Genomic DNA, 15900 nt, shown 5'->3' with positions numbered 1-15900 from the left:
CTGTTCCAGTCATATCCGCCACATTATATCAACCAGCCACTTTATATAAAGTGTCTTGTCAGGAACTGAGTGGAAAACCCACACTCCATTTTGCACCCAGAGGCAACATGTAACTGAAAACTCAGACACGGTTCTGTGATTTCACTGTTTCTGTCTATGACGGTCACAAACAGGGCCATTTTGTGACAGCTTATTGCATTTTGAACAACAATTGGAGGGCACAAAGATTCAAAAAAACAAAACAAAACAAAACAGGAAGTGGCACTGAGACAGCATAAAAGATGCGCAATCTTGTAAAAACAAACAAAAAAAAAAATTCACACTTCTGCAAATTAATGAGCGTCTGAGCAAATCAGCACGCTAGCACATCTTCTCAATGAAACCACCATCCCGGACATTATTGAATTGATATGTCATTTTATTGCATTGAAAATGGCTTTTCAGCGTGTCATCATTAATAATTCACTCGTGTCAAACAGGTCTGACATTTACACCACACGGTGTGTTTGTGTGACACTTAACAGGAAGACGATAGTGGAGGATCGTTCAACTGTGACAGAATCTTTCTCAGTCAGTGTCAAGTTGAATGAATGAACGAATAAATAAAAGTAAGGCAATCGAAAAGGAATTTGGCATTGGGTATGTAAAAACAATCAAATTGGGAAGAATGAGAAACTGTTGCTATGGTGGCTGGCATGCCTTGCTGTGCAATTAAGACCTCGGAAGCAATTTCTCACACACACACACACACACACACACACACACACACACACACACACACACACACCACACACACACACACACACACACACACACACACACACACACACACACACACACACACACTCACACACACACACACACACCCTCGGCTTTCAAATGTAAATAAGCAATTGAACAACTTTGTGTAAAGCACTGCTTTGTCCCTGCTGAATATCTGTCGGGATTGTGGATCAACAGACCGCGCACCTGAGTGCCACTGTAGATGCTAATAACTGAGGAAAAACACAGAGACACACAGGCCGAACCCAATAGGTGGTGCCGTAACACCCTTGGTGCTCAAATACAGAACATTGCTTTGAACCGTAGATTCTGCCGAGCCATCACATCATCCGTTGAGTTGCATCGAAGAATCAAATGGTTAATTGCTTGAGCTTAGTTTTGCTTTGAAAATGACCGTTCTTGACCAAAACTACAGATGGTCAACGCTGGCTTGCTAAGAGCTCCGCTGTCAAAGTCAGTGTGACATTATTATAGTGCCTCAGTGTCACCCAAAAATTCAGTTGACAAAGAGGAACAGTAATCTAACAAATACATTTTCTCTTCTTTCTTCATCCTCCTGTAGCTATTTCTTAAATAAAGATGTGTGCCTCGCGCATTTTCCAAGTTTTCCAGTCCTTCTCTCCAAATCTCTTGTTGAGCCTGATTCTTTGTGGCGATGATTGTCACATAAACACACTCAATGAACTGAGGCTTTCCATTTCACTGACCTGAAGTGAGGGGACTTTAAAGGCACGTGCCTATTCAAATTGAGAATTAGACAAAATCTGAATTGTTTGACTTCAGAGGCTCCACTGTAAACAATGTTCATAACTTGACTGGTTTCAAGTAACATGCAACTTGGATTGTGTTCCAAATTATTGTGCATGTAGTATTCACAGGACTGGAATTAAAAGTCTGCACACCCTCTCTGTATTGCCAAGTTTTTGTGATATTAAAAAAATAAATTAAAAAAAGAGACCAATCATTTCTAAGTGACCTATAGCCTGTACAACGCAAATGATTTTTTAAAAATGGTTTTTAAATGGAAAGTAAAATTTTAACAACTGAGATAATGATTGCAAAAGTATACACACCCTCAAACCCACCATAAAAACTGCAACTGGTTGCACTTGGATCCATCGTACAAAAAAAACTTCAGAATGCTGTATTTTTGTAAAATAATTTTTTAAAATCAACCTATACAGACTGTTTCGAAAAGAAATATCATTGGTGTTGCTTCAAAAAAATGTGTAAATATTATAGAAGCAGACATGATCAAAACATTTTATTTACTGTTGCATTGATTGTTTAAGACAAAAACTTTCTTCTTAATCATTTGGAACAGAGTGTCCTATTGCAACAGACTCTAAAAACATGGAAGATATGCCATGGTTGATGTCATATAATAAAGGATCAGCGTTAGCAAAGCCAGTTCGTGGAATAAATTCAGCGCAACCCTTCTAATCATTTTGAGAACAGACTGTGAGACATATGCTAACTGGCTTTGCGACACCACATTACTTAAAAGCAGATCATGTCAAGCAGAAATGGTACATTAATTGAACCAGCCTAAAAACCTTCAACCATCTCTGAAATTGCCTCGTCCTCAATGTTAGCGGATGGATAATGAGGCTTGTGGTTCACCCTGCAGGGATGGGAAAAAAAAAAATCCAAGCCTGAGCTGTGAACAGTGACTGGCGGATGCTTTATGGATGACCAGCAGCATCGCCAGAGTGTTCCAATCACATTGTGATCAGAAGACATGAAGATCACACACAGGGTCCTTTCCAAGGCGGTAAACACCCCTGCAGAGAATAGTTACCGCAAAGCACCCACAGCCTGAAAAGATCACTACGGAAAAGCCAACGCACACATCCACGGTGCCGTACAATATATTGGCAACAGCAACGACAATGTGCTGGTGTCTTCACCTTTCAACTATAACCACCGAAGCTTTCCCACGATATCACCCATGAACGATTGCACAAATAGTTGATTCGACAACGGTCAGTGTGCTTGCGGTGTGGACATGTACGGGCAATACTGATATTTTAGGGGTTGCTGGAAGATCAATCCTAATGCGATTTTTAGTGTGGGCAGGGTTGGTGCTTGTGTGGTGCTTGTGTGACCATCAATTATTATGGCTTCCTTGGAAAACACAGAAAAATGACAGAAGCAACAACCAAGTGCAACGCTCTCTGGCCACCCAAGGGAAGATTTTGATAAATGCGGTTCTGTGCGCCCTACTGCCATTTCCACACATTTGCATTACACTCAGGCATTTTGATGCTCTGCTCAATACATTTAGAGTGGCCAGCCCTCTAAATGCTTAAAATGTTCATCCGATTGAGCATCGGGAATAACGTTAAATAATCATTCATATATAAATATTTAATACTTGTTGTATAATCGAGATGGTTGTCACACCTCGGCTCGCAGTCACAGTGGCAGAGAAGTCATTGTTTATCATACCATCCACAGTCAGAGGGTGAATGACATAAAATGTACATACACAGTAAGGACTCACACCTACGGACTTCTGTCAAACCGAAATTCCCTCACCCGGAATAAAAACCTATGCATTAAAATTTTAACGACGATATTACATTGACGATCATTTCATAACAACGGAAGTTCCGGGACCCGGAAGCCATACGGAAGCCCGCAGTAGGGCAAACTCAAGCAAGTCCCGCTCGATACGACGGAATAACTGTATCCGCCCCGTTATTCATTTAAACTCATTGGATCCAAAACAGCAACATATGAGTTTTACTGGAATTGCGAACGATTCATTTACATTTACGTCCTGTAGGTTGTGGCATCCAAACGAAGAGTAACGGTAATGACGGTGCAAGACAGAGTGGAATGCATCCGATTAGCTGCTCAGAGTAAATTGCTTGTGGCTCGACGGAGAGTCGAGTACACGAATGTTTCCTGGAATACTTTACCTATCATCGTGCTAAAAACCTTGCGCTAACTGGACCGCTAATTAGAGAGAAGGCGCGTTCCATCGCGCTATGGGACTTCGAAGCGTCCCGTGGCTGGCTTCAAAAGTTCGTTGTACGACAACAGCTGAGCAACGCTGTCTTGTGTGGTGATCGAGGGGAGGTCAAGTTAGAGACAGTGAGTGAGTGGAAAGAAAAGCTACCAGGTCTGTTACTAGTCTCATTTTGTAGCAAAAAAAAAAACCAGGAAGAAAGACAGACAAGCAGAGAGACGAACCCACCGTGAACAATGTCGGAAGTCCAACCGATTGTTATTGTTCCCAGCTGTTTCTAGCTAGTGTCCAGTCCGGCTGTGGCTCAGATGCCATTCTAATCACAGACATTAAACCAGGGCAACATTAAGTACTGTTATTATACGGAGCGATGAAAAGATGTCATTACCATTCGTAATGTTACTCATGCACGATCCCCAACTACACCCTACAAACAAACTACAATCTGGTGTCATTTGGGGATTTAAATTTACTTCTTCTGTATATTAGGTGGTTTTAGGAATTACTTTTTTTTTCTTTTGATATTTTATTCTTGATTTTCATTCCATCTCTAGTGTTTCTCCACTGGTGACTGGTGATAGTTCGGTAGTTTATAGTCATGTCACCATTTTCGTATGTCATTTCTTCACATTGTTTCGACTAGAAAGTCGTTTCTTCTACAAGTTTGATATGCAAAGTGGCTAAATAAAATAGTTTGATTGAGTTTTTTTTTTTTTTTTAAGATCTGGCATGGAACCTAAATTAATCAAATGAAATCCTCCGCTGGGCAAGGCTCCACATCAACTCACATTATCATAACTTTTTTTTTTTTTTCTGAAATCTTCCTGGAATAAAAACAGATGCACATGTTGGCTCAGGTGCAACAGTTCTAATCCAAGCCACCATGAGGACGTGGCTTTGCCTCTCAGCAGACCTGAGAGGTGGATGTTCACAGTCGTAACACATTGTGACTCACTCGGGTCTTTCTCCTATCAGCTGCAGTGGCATCCATCTGACATGAATGTATCATTTTAATTCAAGCAGGCAGGCCAGAAGACAGTTACCTGCTCCATGACCAAACATTCGTACAGGCCTCATAGTCGCACAGTTGCCCCAATCATCCATTTGTCGCATGGACTCGCGCGTTAAAAATCAGTAAAGATGCAGCGTTAGATGGACAGATAATGATTTATATTTCATGCAGTGCAATGCCTCAAAATGGAAAAAAAAGAATTAGTGCCCATTTTCTGGGATAATTTTGTTTGTGTGCGTTTGCCTAATTTTCAGTTCCCATCAGCTTTCTGTCAAGAGGCACGACACCATCAGTCCCTGCTTTGCTATTCCAACAGTGTAGTTGGCATGTTCAGATATAAAGAAAAGCTGAGTCCCTTAGTTGAACAGTGAAAGAATCCGATAGAATTGCGACATATCTTGTATAGCAGAGATCATGCATAAATATCGTCATTATTATTCTCGAACAAAAGGTGCATTAATCCGGAAATGGTATTCTCCCCCCCCCCAAGATCAAAAGGCTTATTCTTTCGAATACAGTCCTACAGTCCACAATAAATGCCATAATATTACGAATCTAAACAGGTATTTTAAAATTTATCAATATCCCTTTTTTCCACATTTTTGATTTTAATATTACAATTAATATAACACCTTGGAAAAAGACAACTTGTAAGATTTTGGTTTATCTTGACAAAATGTTCTTGTCAGAATACAACTTTTTCGATAACATTCCAACTTTTTGTTGCAACAAAATAACTTACGTAATGTAAAATACTGTCGTCACCTTTTTAAATTCTACGGCGTTACATATACACAGTAGTTATGTTTATTTCACGTTAGGATTATGATATGGTTCTTGTAAACATATCTGCCTTCTTCAAGGATCCCTGGACAAAAACAAAGAGAACACCTTTGCAAATAACAGCAAATAAAAAAGGTGCGTTTTTCTTGCAGATTATTAAATTGCCCTTTTCCATACAAAATTATGGATCCCAATTAATTCAAGATGTTAAATCAAGAGAATTGTTCTTTCAATGTGTGAGTCGATGCTTAGTAATCACGGATCCCTATCTTCATTCATTTTGCATCAACACCTCCCATTAAACCTCCCCGATGCTGTGTGTGTAAGATATAGACGTCAACTCAGCATGGACTGTGGCATCCTGAGCCTGTGGCGAGGAAGGCGGGTCGGCCACCATGGGAGTCAGGCCCACCAGAGGTAAAGCCCCAGCTTCGGCAGGGGAAGCAACGCGGGGGCATCAACCCTTGCCATTCAGTTTGAGATTTTCGCATGCTGTACGTGCAAACATGTGGATGTACAATTCATCCAATTAAGCATGCACTCAACCATACCGACAAAGACGGTATTGATTGAAAATTGAACATTGGTCGGCTAAAAAGTCTTACACCGTAAAGAGAAACCGCATTATTACAGAAGTGGCTCGGACAACCGGGCATGCAACAGTTGCTGGAATGACACCCGAATGGTAATCATTTGTTTTCCAGTAACATCACATGATTACAATCTGGCAATGAACAGAGAAACTAACACTAATCCATACTTTACTGGTATCAGGGGAGTTACAAAGACTCCTCAGACCAATTAGAGCTAAGCATTGGTTGAGATATTAAATATCTACAAGTCCAGGGCAATGCGTAGAGACACACAAAACACACACCCACACACAGTCAATAATTGGGAAAATTGTCAGAGAGTTGAGGTGCATGTGGGTGGGTGTGTCTATGACAGGGCTGGGCAATTCATTTTGCAAAGAGGCCACATGAGAAACTGGAATGCTCACCAAGGGCCAAGCCAACATGCTAACCTCAACCTTACACTCACACACTACCCCACCGGCAGGTAAACAAGCTCTTGAGTCGAACCACCGGTGGCTAAAGACAAACTGCGGCAGGGTTTGCTTTCTGGACCTGGATTTGACACCGTTCTAAGACAGGAGGATTTGCATTTTGGCCGTCGTTATGTTTCTTGGATAGGTTGAAACTGTCAAATGAATTTCGGTGCTCTGTACGTGTGACATGCAATGATAATATTTGATTTCCACTAAACAGAATACTTCAACAAAATGACGCACAACAGAGAAGTCGATAAAACACACGCGTAACCGCTAGTACCACTATGATAATATTTATGCTAAGACCACAAATGAGGACACACATTCGACAAAAAAAATAAAAATAAAATAATAATAATAAGTTTACAATGCAGTGGGACCCCGATTTTGTGAAACATACCAGAGAAGCTCTACTGTTAAATCGATGTTATGTTTGATCAGTATGATACTTACTCCCATTCCTTGCGACGTGCCTGTGGAGTGCTGTGGATCTTATGGGCCTGGTGCGCCTTCACTATGTCCTTCTGCTCGATGATGCCGCCCCGACGTCTCTTGATCACATTGGGGCTAATGGGCAAATCTCCATCAATCACCAGCAAGCTACCTCCAACATCAAAAGATGAGGTCACATCCAAGGTAAGCCCAGCTCTGTTTTGGTGCGGAGACGAACTGTGGCCCGGCACGTGGGAGAGGTACAGGGTGTCGCGGCTGCTCGAGAGACTGTAGGGCTCAAGGAGAGAAGGGGAGCCAGAACACAGGCTCGAACCGCCGGCCGGCCCCAGCCGATGCTTCTGCCAGCTCTCACCGTCCCCGTGGGATGAGTGGAGAATGTGGTGTCTTGGGGTGCTGTTGCCACACACGGGCTCTAGAGCAAGACCCAAAGCATCCTCCGGGCAATGAGGTCCTCCTGGAGGCCTGGGTAGGCCCAATGTATTATGATCTCCTGTCATCCTCCTGCATGAAGGAGAAAAGAGGAACTGTAAATGAGGAAATCAATTATTGAGAAATACTATAACTGCAAAGTCATTCCAATACCATTTCTCCTTTCTGTGTTAGTTTTACTGTGTGAAATAGAATCTCATATAAATTGTAAAATATTTAGTATCAACATTGAATTTTGTGCCAGCAAAATCAGAATAATACAGTGCTCGTTAATACAGTATACAAAGTACATGAAATCATTCCCTCTGGCACAAATACTGTACGGACTGGAAGCGGTAAGCTCGGAAATTAGCTCACGCAGAGGTATTTTGTGCTTTTTTTTTTTGGCTTTCATGCTACACCTGTTCAAAAGAAATGTTAGCTTTGAACGTGAGTATTGTGTTTAAAAAAAGAATAATGAGAGAAGACAAGAAAAATATAGCGGCACTGAACCTTATACAGTATTAAGTGAACCCCCCCATTCACAGCACTAAGACTCCATTGTCACCTCCACATTGTCATTTGCTCTCAAAGTTAAGGTGGAGGGTTTTTTTCTATTCTTTTGTGCATTTTTCAGTGACCACAATGGTCTTTTTACCCTTGACAAGTGAGAATGAAAAAAAGATACATGAAGAGCAGCACACATTATGCCTTCAACAACACTTAAAACCGCAAGACTTCTTTTTGTCTGACAGTTAAGATAAAGATAAAATCCTGTAGCGTTAAAGGTTTATGGTTTCAATTTGCGTTCTTTGTATCAGAATGACATAAGAGCCAGTAAGGGCTCTGAGGTGATGATATATCATCATTGCAGTGTTGCTCTAGTACTTCAGAACTAGTCAGCATTTGAGCTGACAAGTACAAGTCGGGGATTTAGATTTTTCATTTAGTTTGGATTTATCGGGGCTACTATTAAACACTTTAATGCCTGACCCATCAAGGAATATCCAGAAAAATCAGATTTTTGGGAACTGAGATGTTCATTAACCCTTATAACAAAATCCACAAAAATATTTTTGCCATATCATGTTGTTTTAGATATTTGTCGTATTCCACTTATAAGCATTATGTAGATTACATCTGAAAATGAAAATTTGGGGAATTTTTTAAATTATTTTTTAATTATTTTAAACCTGCAGTATCAAATTTGATACAGGCGATTCAATGTAATATAAAGAATGAGTTACGTAATGAAAATGCATGTATCAAATATGATACAATTGGCATTATAGGGTTAAGCAGGATGAAACCAGTCGGACAAATAAACACTACAGTTTCCTCAGAAAAAACATGCGAATACTGAGAAAAAAATCAAATTGAAACATTAAGGCTCTGGTGAAAAACAAAATGCCATGCAAATACGACTTAATTTAAATAATAATAATAATAATAATAATAATAATAATAATAATAAAAATAATAATGAATGAAGGAGCTATTCAGAGTGTGGTTGCGTGCCGGCCGGCAGATGCCTAACCCTGTGTTAGTTTTAGCAACCAACATCTGCGGATCTGAATCAGGCGGATTCAACCGTAATCAATCGCCTGTCACCATGGTAACACTAACTTAGAATCTACAGTGATTACGACACCTTTAAAGCTGCCATGACAGCCCCTTCTGTTGGGAATGGCTTGCCCAGCCTTTAAATCAATAGCATCATAAATCAATCTGTGAAACACGCGTTTGACTATTTCAGCCACACAATCTGCTGCTGTAGTTTCTGACTGATGAAGTCCATTACTTCACACAGTTTCAATTTCTTGCTCTGTAATGGCAGACAGAAACAACGTTGCTGCTCTGGAAAGCAAAGCGTAATTAGGTTACATGTAAAGCCGCTTGAGTTGTGGCGGATTTCATTTGAAGACTTTTTCCATGAGAATGAGTCCATCGTGAATACTCACTCTTCCATAGACGTGACTGGATAAAAACATAAGATGCACAACAATGTGCTGCAGGTCTTTTGGCCCAATGTGTCTGTCTTGGAGCGAGAGAGATTGATCTTTTGAAGCCATTTCGGAAATTACATTTTCAAACTTAGCGTACAGTGGTGCCAGCACAATCAGCTGACATATCAGCATGCTGGATTTCAGAGCGTTTGATCACACTAAGATCTGAATTACTTGCAGTAATGCATCACTTTGCTGATGACACAAATTCAGCTTTTGTTTCCCTCGATTCAAATAAACAATGAAAGCTTTCAAGTGGGCCAAGGCATGAACTGAATATGGCAAAGAAAAATGTAATTTGAATAAAAGGCACAAGGTTACTTATTCATCAAGTCAGTTCTTGTCAGCTAGTAGGAACGCCTTACTAATCTGTGAGTAATTGAAATAAAAGTTAGGTGTAAAAATTCCCACAAAGCATCCACATTTGCCACCCACCACATTAGTTGAGATGTATCAAAAACAAATACAATGCTCAGTTTTGTAATTTCCTTATTATTGTGGTTTTGGTAGCAAGGTGTGCGTAACGGTGCAGACAGGTGTCCAAATTCACAGGGTACGTCCTCCGAAGGCCGCATTTTTGGCCGCATGAAGTCGCTTCAGGCGCAACTCGACCGCCTGTGATTTCCAAATTCTAAAAAGACAATTCGCAGGCTGGGTTCTTCGGCGCTTTCTAAGACAAATATTACACAAAGCGTTCATAATCTTTCACGTCTAGTCAATCTTTATCCTATCTACATACTTTTGGTCTTCTACTTTCGCCCTTTCATAATTTTGCTGCTGTAAATTGGGAATTTCTCCATTGTGAGACAAAAAATGGTTTTCTTATATTATCTTATGAGCAAAACTGTACCCTTGCTACGATGTGCAGAAAAAAATCCATGCTTGCCTCTGACTCCATTGTGGTAACTCTTCTTTTAACCAGAACTCAGTCTCACGTCGACAGTGTGGAAATAATAATAATAATAATAAAAATAATTTCCCCCTAATTAGCTTTTCAGGAGGCTAGCTGCTGATTATCCTTATTCACAAAGCTTTCTGTCTGCCATTACATCGTAAAAGTCCATTCAAAAGACTCATTGTGTTGACAACATGACCAGAATCAATTGCTTTTTTTTTTTTTTTTTTTTTTAATGCTCTCAGCTGTATGTCCAGGTGTCTGCACGGTCGCTAATATAGACTGATGGAGGTTCTCTGACAGACGAGAGACCTGTGTGCACCTGCCGTACTCAGACGTCAACACTAGAGACTCATTACACATCACATCCGATCAAATTCAAAAGAAAACCAACATGAAACCTGTCCAACCTGAAATACTTTATGAATTTATTGAATAACACCTTGCTAAGCTACAAGGTTAGCAAATATGACTCACCTTCAAATATAAGTCAAAGGCGAGTTATTTTGTGACACATAAACTTGGTCCCGACCGTTTGCATTTGGTGAGCCAATTAATCAACAGTGTTGTCCATCGATGAGCCGAGGAAAGAACGCAGCCGCCTACATGCAGCTTCCTTTAGTCACCCATCTAATGATGGTATACAGTAGTTTAAAATAATGGTTAAATGTAGTGCTCACTATGGGAAAGAAAATGAAGAGATCATAGACTGAGCTACTGTAATTATTAAGAAAACAAATGACTTCTCTTACAAATGTGCTGATTGAGTATTTAAACAGCATTTAGGCATTACTACGATATAACTGGGCATGAGAATACTACATTGTGCTAACTTTAAGCTAAGCACAACGATGAACTTGCTCACTATACACCACACTTTAGTGGACTTCACACAAAAGACGGATCCACTTCGCAACTATCAATTTTTCCGCTGAGGCAACTCATGAACTGTCAAAACAGTTAAAAATAGTTTAATAATTAGTACTTTGATTTGTCCCAATGGCTTGATCAAACTGGCCTGTCTACTGCTTCTCTGCTTTGGGTCCTCCACTTCTGCCACCAACATCGCCACAAAAGGTGTGACACTAAAAAGTTGAGGCTTGCTTTGTCATCTATTATTCCACTATCCTACTCAGTTGATTTTTTTTTCTTTTTTGCCACGGTATTGTTTCAGTATTGGTATCAAGCTATTTTTTGTGAGCAAAGTATTGAAGACAATTTTGCTTTACCTGTAGAGTTTTGCTCCATTATGAGGTCCAGTTCTTCCACACCAAATCTGTCTTAGCATGCCTTACTTGAGCTTGCAGAAAATGACCTTCCCCAAACTGTTCCCATAAAGGTGGAAAAATAGTTCTGCTAAGTGTGTTTATAAGATGAAGAATTGAATCTCTGATTGAATGCTTTTTTTTTTCCTGTTATTCCACACCATTCTTAGCGGTAGCTTCCATTTTCTTCGAGTTCCATTAACAACAACCAACTGCTGCTGGGGCTTATTAAAGTTTCATGTCGCTGTTGCCTATTGCATTATAAACACTGAAAGGCTTTAGATTTGATGGATCAATTGGTTTGAAGCTTGAATAACAGACCTTTGATAGTGCGCTTTCTGCGCAACTGATGGCAAGACCCCAAGTTAATAATTCATTGACAATATTAATATCTGTCAGACAGTACTTCAGTGTTAAGGTTTAAAATATAACATCAACTGGAAGTCCATTCATTTGCTTTTAAACACACGATAAAACTCGCTCTCGAATTGCTTTCGTAACAAGAAGTAATTCATTTAATTAATTTAATTTAATGAAAGGGCATGCTACTTGGCTGCTCAGGTTGAATATGCATTGTGTTCAAATGTGGTAGCCATGGTGCTAAGTGGATTCACATGTCCTAGCCAATGGTCATGGTTTTCCTATTGGGTACACCCATCGTATGATGAAAAGACATTTCTCAAAGAAACCCTACTGTGGTGTTGACCTTCATGAAAACGGAGCCATTACGTAACACCGGGGACATGTTGTATTGCTAATGATCAACGCTACTAATAAAAGCTTCATACTGGCGCAGCCCAATCACTGGAAGCCATGGTGAGGAAGGAAATCATACTGGGCTGTTCTCTGGACTTTTAAACAGGATTTGACAGCTTGTTGCATTTAGAATTTACTTGCAAAAATACAATATATTCAAATGCTTTGCACAAAATTATCGGTGGAGCATACGATATTTAGGAGACCTACTGTAATGTGGAAAATTACGATTAAAATAAAATGAAAACCTGGAAAAAAACAGCTTTTCTTTCCTTGACTTTTCAAATGTGATGCAGCCCACCAGATTTAATGAGTCATTCATTGATTACCACAATCGGTCTGCCCTTCATAAAACAATGGACATACAGCATTTCATCGTGGGTAAGCAAAGGCACACCTGTGCAATAACTATTTTGTGTAATCAGCCTGTTGATCTTCCCCATCTGTGAGGTGGATTATCTCAGCAGAGGAGAAATGCACGCCAGGCGGTTTAGGCATTTGTGAACATAAATTGAGGGACATTCCTCTTAATAGGCCTTTGGTATACATGAAAAAAGTTTTAGCTTTGAGTACAGCCCATTAAATTAGGAGCAAAAACAAAAGTGTTGCATTTATATCCTTGTTCCGTATAAATGCATTTGTTTATTTTTGTTTTCTTACAGAATGAAATAAGTGGTATGAAGTTCTGCCTGACTCGGTAGTGAAGATAGCACATTTTGGAGGAGTTTGCAATATTCATTTTATACTCTTCATTACACACAGTTGTGTGAACTGTCAATAAAAACAGAAAATGTGCTTCTTGTTCTGAAGCAAGACCTTGAAATTTCATTCATCTATTTTCTCATGTGCTTATCCTCACAAGGGTTGTGGGCGTGCTAGAGCCTATCCCAGCTATCTTCGGCAGTAGGCGGGGCACACCCTGAACTGGTTGCCAGCCAATTGCAGGGCACACGTAGACAAACAACCATTCGCGGTCACACTCACACCTGGGGACAATTTAGAGTGTTCCATTAACCTACCACGCATTTTTTTGGAATGTGGGAGGAAACCAGAGTACCCGGAAAAAACCCACGCAAGCATGGGGAGAACACCCAAACTCCACATAGGAACGCCGGAGCCAGAATCGAACCCTTCACCTCTGCACTGTGAGGCGGATGTGCCGCCCCTTGACATAAAGATGAAAAAGTTTGGCTTTGAGCACTTTAACAAAGAGCCACTCATGACGAATGGTGAGTACTGTTTATCAATCAACTAAATGTTCCATAATCTCTTCCACAGGTTCATTTTTGTGCTGAATAAATGCACGAATTTTACATGTACAGTAGCTTTCTTCCAATAAGGGTGTTCTTTAACCTAGACAACCAAACCACATTGAGAGTTCAGATGAGACTCACCCAAATAAATTGGACCGGAAAGTACTAAGTGTGAATGTGATGTAGTCATTAAGCAGTATTGACGCAAGCAGTGGTCAGTGTGCCTTCAAGTGCAGTACACCAATAAATCAATGCTGGTACTCATAGTGCCGCTGCAGTTACGATGTGAGGAGAGTCCAAAAAAATGTAAAAAGTACACCAATAAATCAATGCTGGTACTCATAGTGCCGCTGCAGTTACGATGTGAGAAGAGTCCAAAAGAATTAAAAAGTACACCAATAAATCAATGCTGGTACTCAGTGCCGTTGCAGTTACTATATGAGGAGAGTTCAAAAGAATTAAAAAGCCAAGCAGTGATGGTTTCTTGTAACACTGTTGTGCCTCCAGCAGTCTGCCAACTCCTGCACTGATTATTCAAACTGCCTGTCTTTATTGCCACGCTGCCATAACATGGGAATATAGACTGCACTCGCTCTAAGTGATTACTTGAGATACGGGTAACCAGAAAAGGAAACAAGTTAATGTTTGTTTGTGAGTGTGGGCGTGTGTGTGTGTGTGTGTGTGTGTGTGTGTGTGTGTGTGTGTGTGTGTGTGTGTGTGTGAGTGTGTGCGCGCGCGCGTGCGTGTGCGTGTGTGTGAGTAAATTTACCTAAACGTGTATAATTATGCATGCAGAGAAACAAGTCAATTTTTTCTTTTTAATTATTCACCTTTGCGGCAATGAGGTCTGCATTTCTTAATTCCCGAGCTCTAACTGGGTGTGTGCCTTCCTCAGCACGTGTCAGTCACAAACAGCATTTAATTGAGGTGTGTGTCCATCATTAAAGAAAATCAGTTTGTGTTTAATAATTCAGTGTTTGAATAAATAGAAGCGACGAAATCAACCATCTCTGTTTAACGAACATGTTTTAATTGAGTGAAGTCCAAAACTCTACATTCCTCCGCATTTTCCCCTTTTCACCATGACAATAAAGAATATCCACATCAGTATTAAAGCCTAAGAGAACGCACCTTGCCAGTATTTGGCACGCATTTCTACAAACAAATCATGACCACCTTGTTCCGCTTGAACGCAACTCAAACAGTCCAAAATTCACGTCTACGAACAGGAAACTTTTAACCATTCATTCATCCATCCATTAGCCGAGTCGCATATATCACTAAAAATGCAACATACATTAGATTTCATACCTTAAAGTCTTGTCTTTTCGGTCGATGAACGGCAAGTGTGGCAGAGGCTTCCACGGCGTCCGACAGCCTGTAGGCGAGAGCGCGGAAGGGGTATGATTGGGGGGCTCAGGAGGAGGTGGCGGGGTTCGTCATTGGAGCCCCTTTTACTAACTGAAAAGAAGACCCAGCGCAAAGAAACAAACATTCACACATGCAAACAAACAAATAAATAAGTAAATAAAATCTGCTCACACATTCGTAATTATCTTTCAAATACTTTTGTCCAGCTCCACCATGATGCATTTTCGTGTATTTACAAGTCACCTGTAAGCCCTTCCTGACTAATGTATGTTACAGTACAGTACTGTACTGTATTCGTGTGGATGTAATAGGAATCTTGACCGCAAGATGGCAGTAGACGCACGGAAATTTCTCATACAGTAACACAACAACTCCACGCATGAATCAGAGTTAATTATTGATTTTGTTTAATTTTAATTGATCTCAACGCAAGCTCTGTCTTTCTTTTCAATACTTTGTTAATGAGAAACTCCACTCAACTGCCATACCTAGTTAAACGAAAGAAATTATTATTATTATTATTATGCATCCATCCATTTTCTAATTTCCTTATCCTCACAAGTGTCGCGGACGTGCAGGAGCCTACGCCAGTTGTCTTCGGGCAGTAGGCGGGGTACACCTTGAACTGGTTGCCAGCCAATCGCAGGGCATGCATAGACCAACAACCATTCACGCTCACACTCACACCTTGGGACAATTTAGTGTTCCATTAACCTGCCATGCATGTTTTTGGAATGTGTGAGGTAGCTGGAGTACCCGGAGAAAACCCACGAGCATGCAAATTCCACACAGGAAGGCCGGAGCCAGAATCGAACCCTTCACCTCTGCACTGTGAGGCCGTCGTTCTAATCAGTAGACTATTATTATCATGATTATTATTATTATTG

At 40.4% G+C, this 15900-nt stretch overlaps 1 protein-coding gene across 1 annotated transcript in view; it reads right to left on the bottom strand.

The window, feature by feature from the left end:
* Positions 1 to 15390, bottom strand: part of cacna1ea (calcium channel, voltage-dependent, R type, alpha 1E subunit a) — a 96489-nt gene extending 81099 nt beyond the window's left edge. The window contains exons 1-2 of the mRNA XM_019896459.1: positions 14954 to 15390; positions 7060 to 7560 (exon numbers count right to left, since the gene is read on the bottom strand). Coding sequence (XP_019752018.1) covers positions 7060 to 7556 — 497 coding nt within the window. The 5' untranslated portion in view covers positions 7557 to 7560; positions 14954 to 15390. The remainder of the gene's footprint in view (positions 1 to 7059; positions 7561 to 14953) is intronic.
* Between the last annotated feature and the right edge of the window lie 510 nt (positions 15391 to 15900).

The sequence above is a fragment of the Hippocampus comes genome, unplaced genomic scaffold, assembly GCF_001891065.2.
Source record: "Hippocampus comes isolate QL1 unplaced genomic scaffold, H_comes_QL1_v1.1 scaffold22, whole genome shotgun sequence".
NCBI lineage: Eukaryota > Metazoa > Chordata > Actinopteri > Syngnathiformes > Syngnathidae > Hippocampus > Hippocampus comes.
Note: the sequence above shows the minus strand (reverse complement) of the source record. Positions and strands in the feature narration are given on the sequence as shown.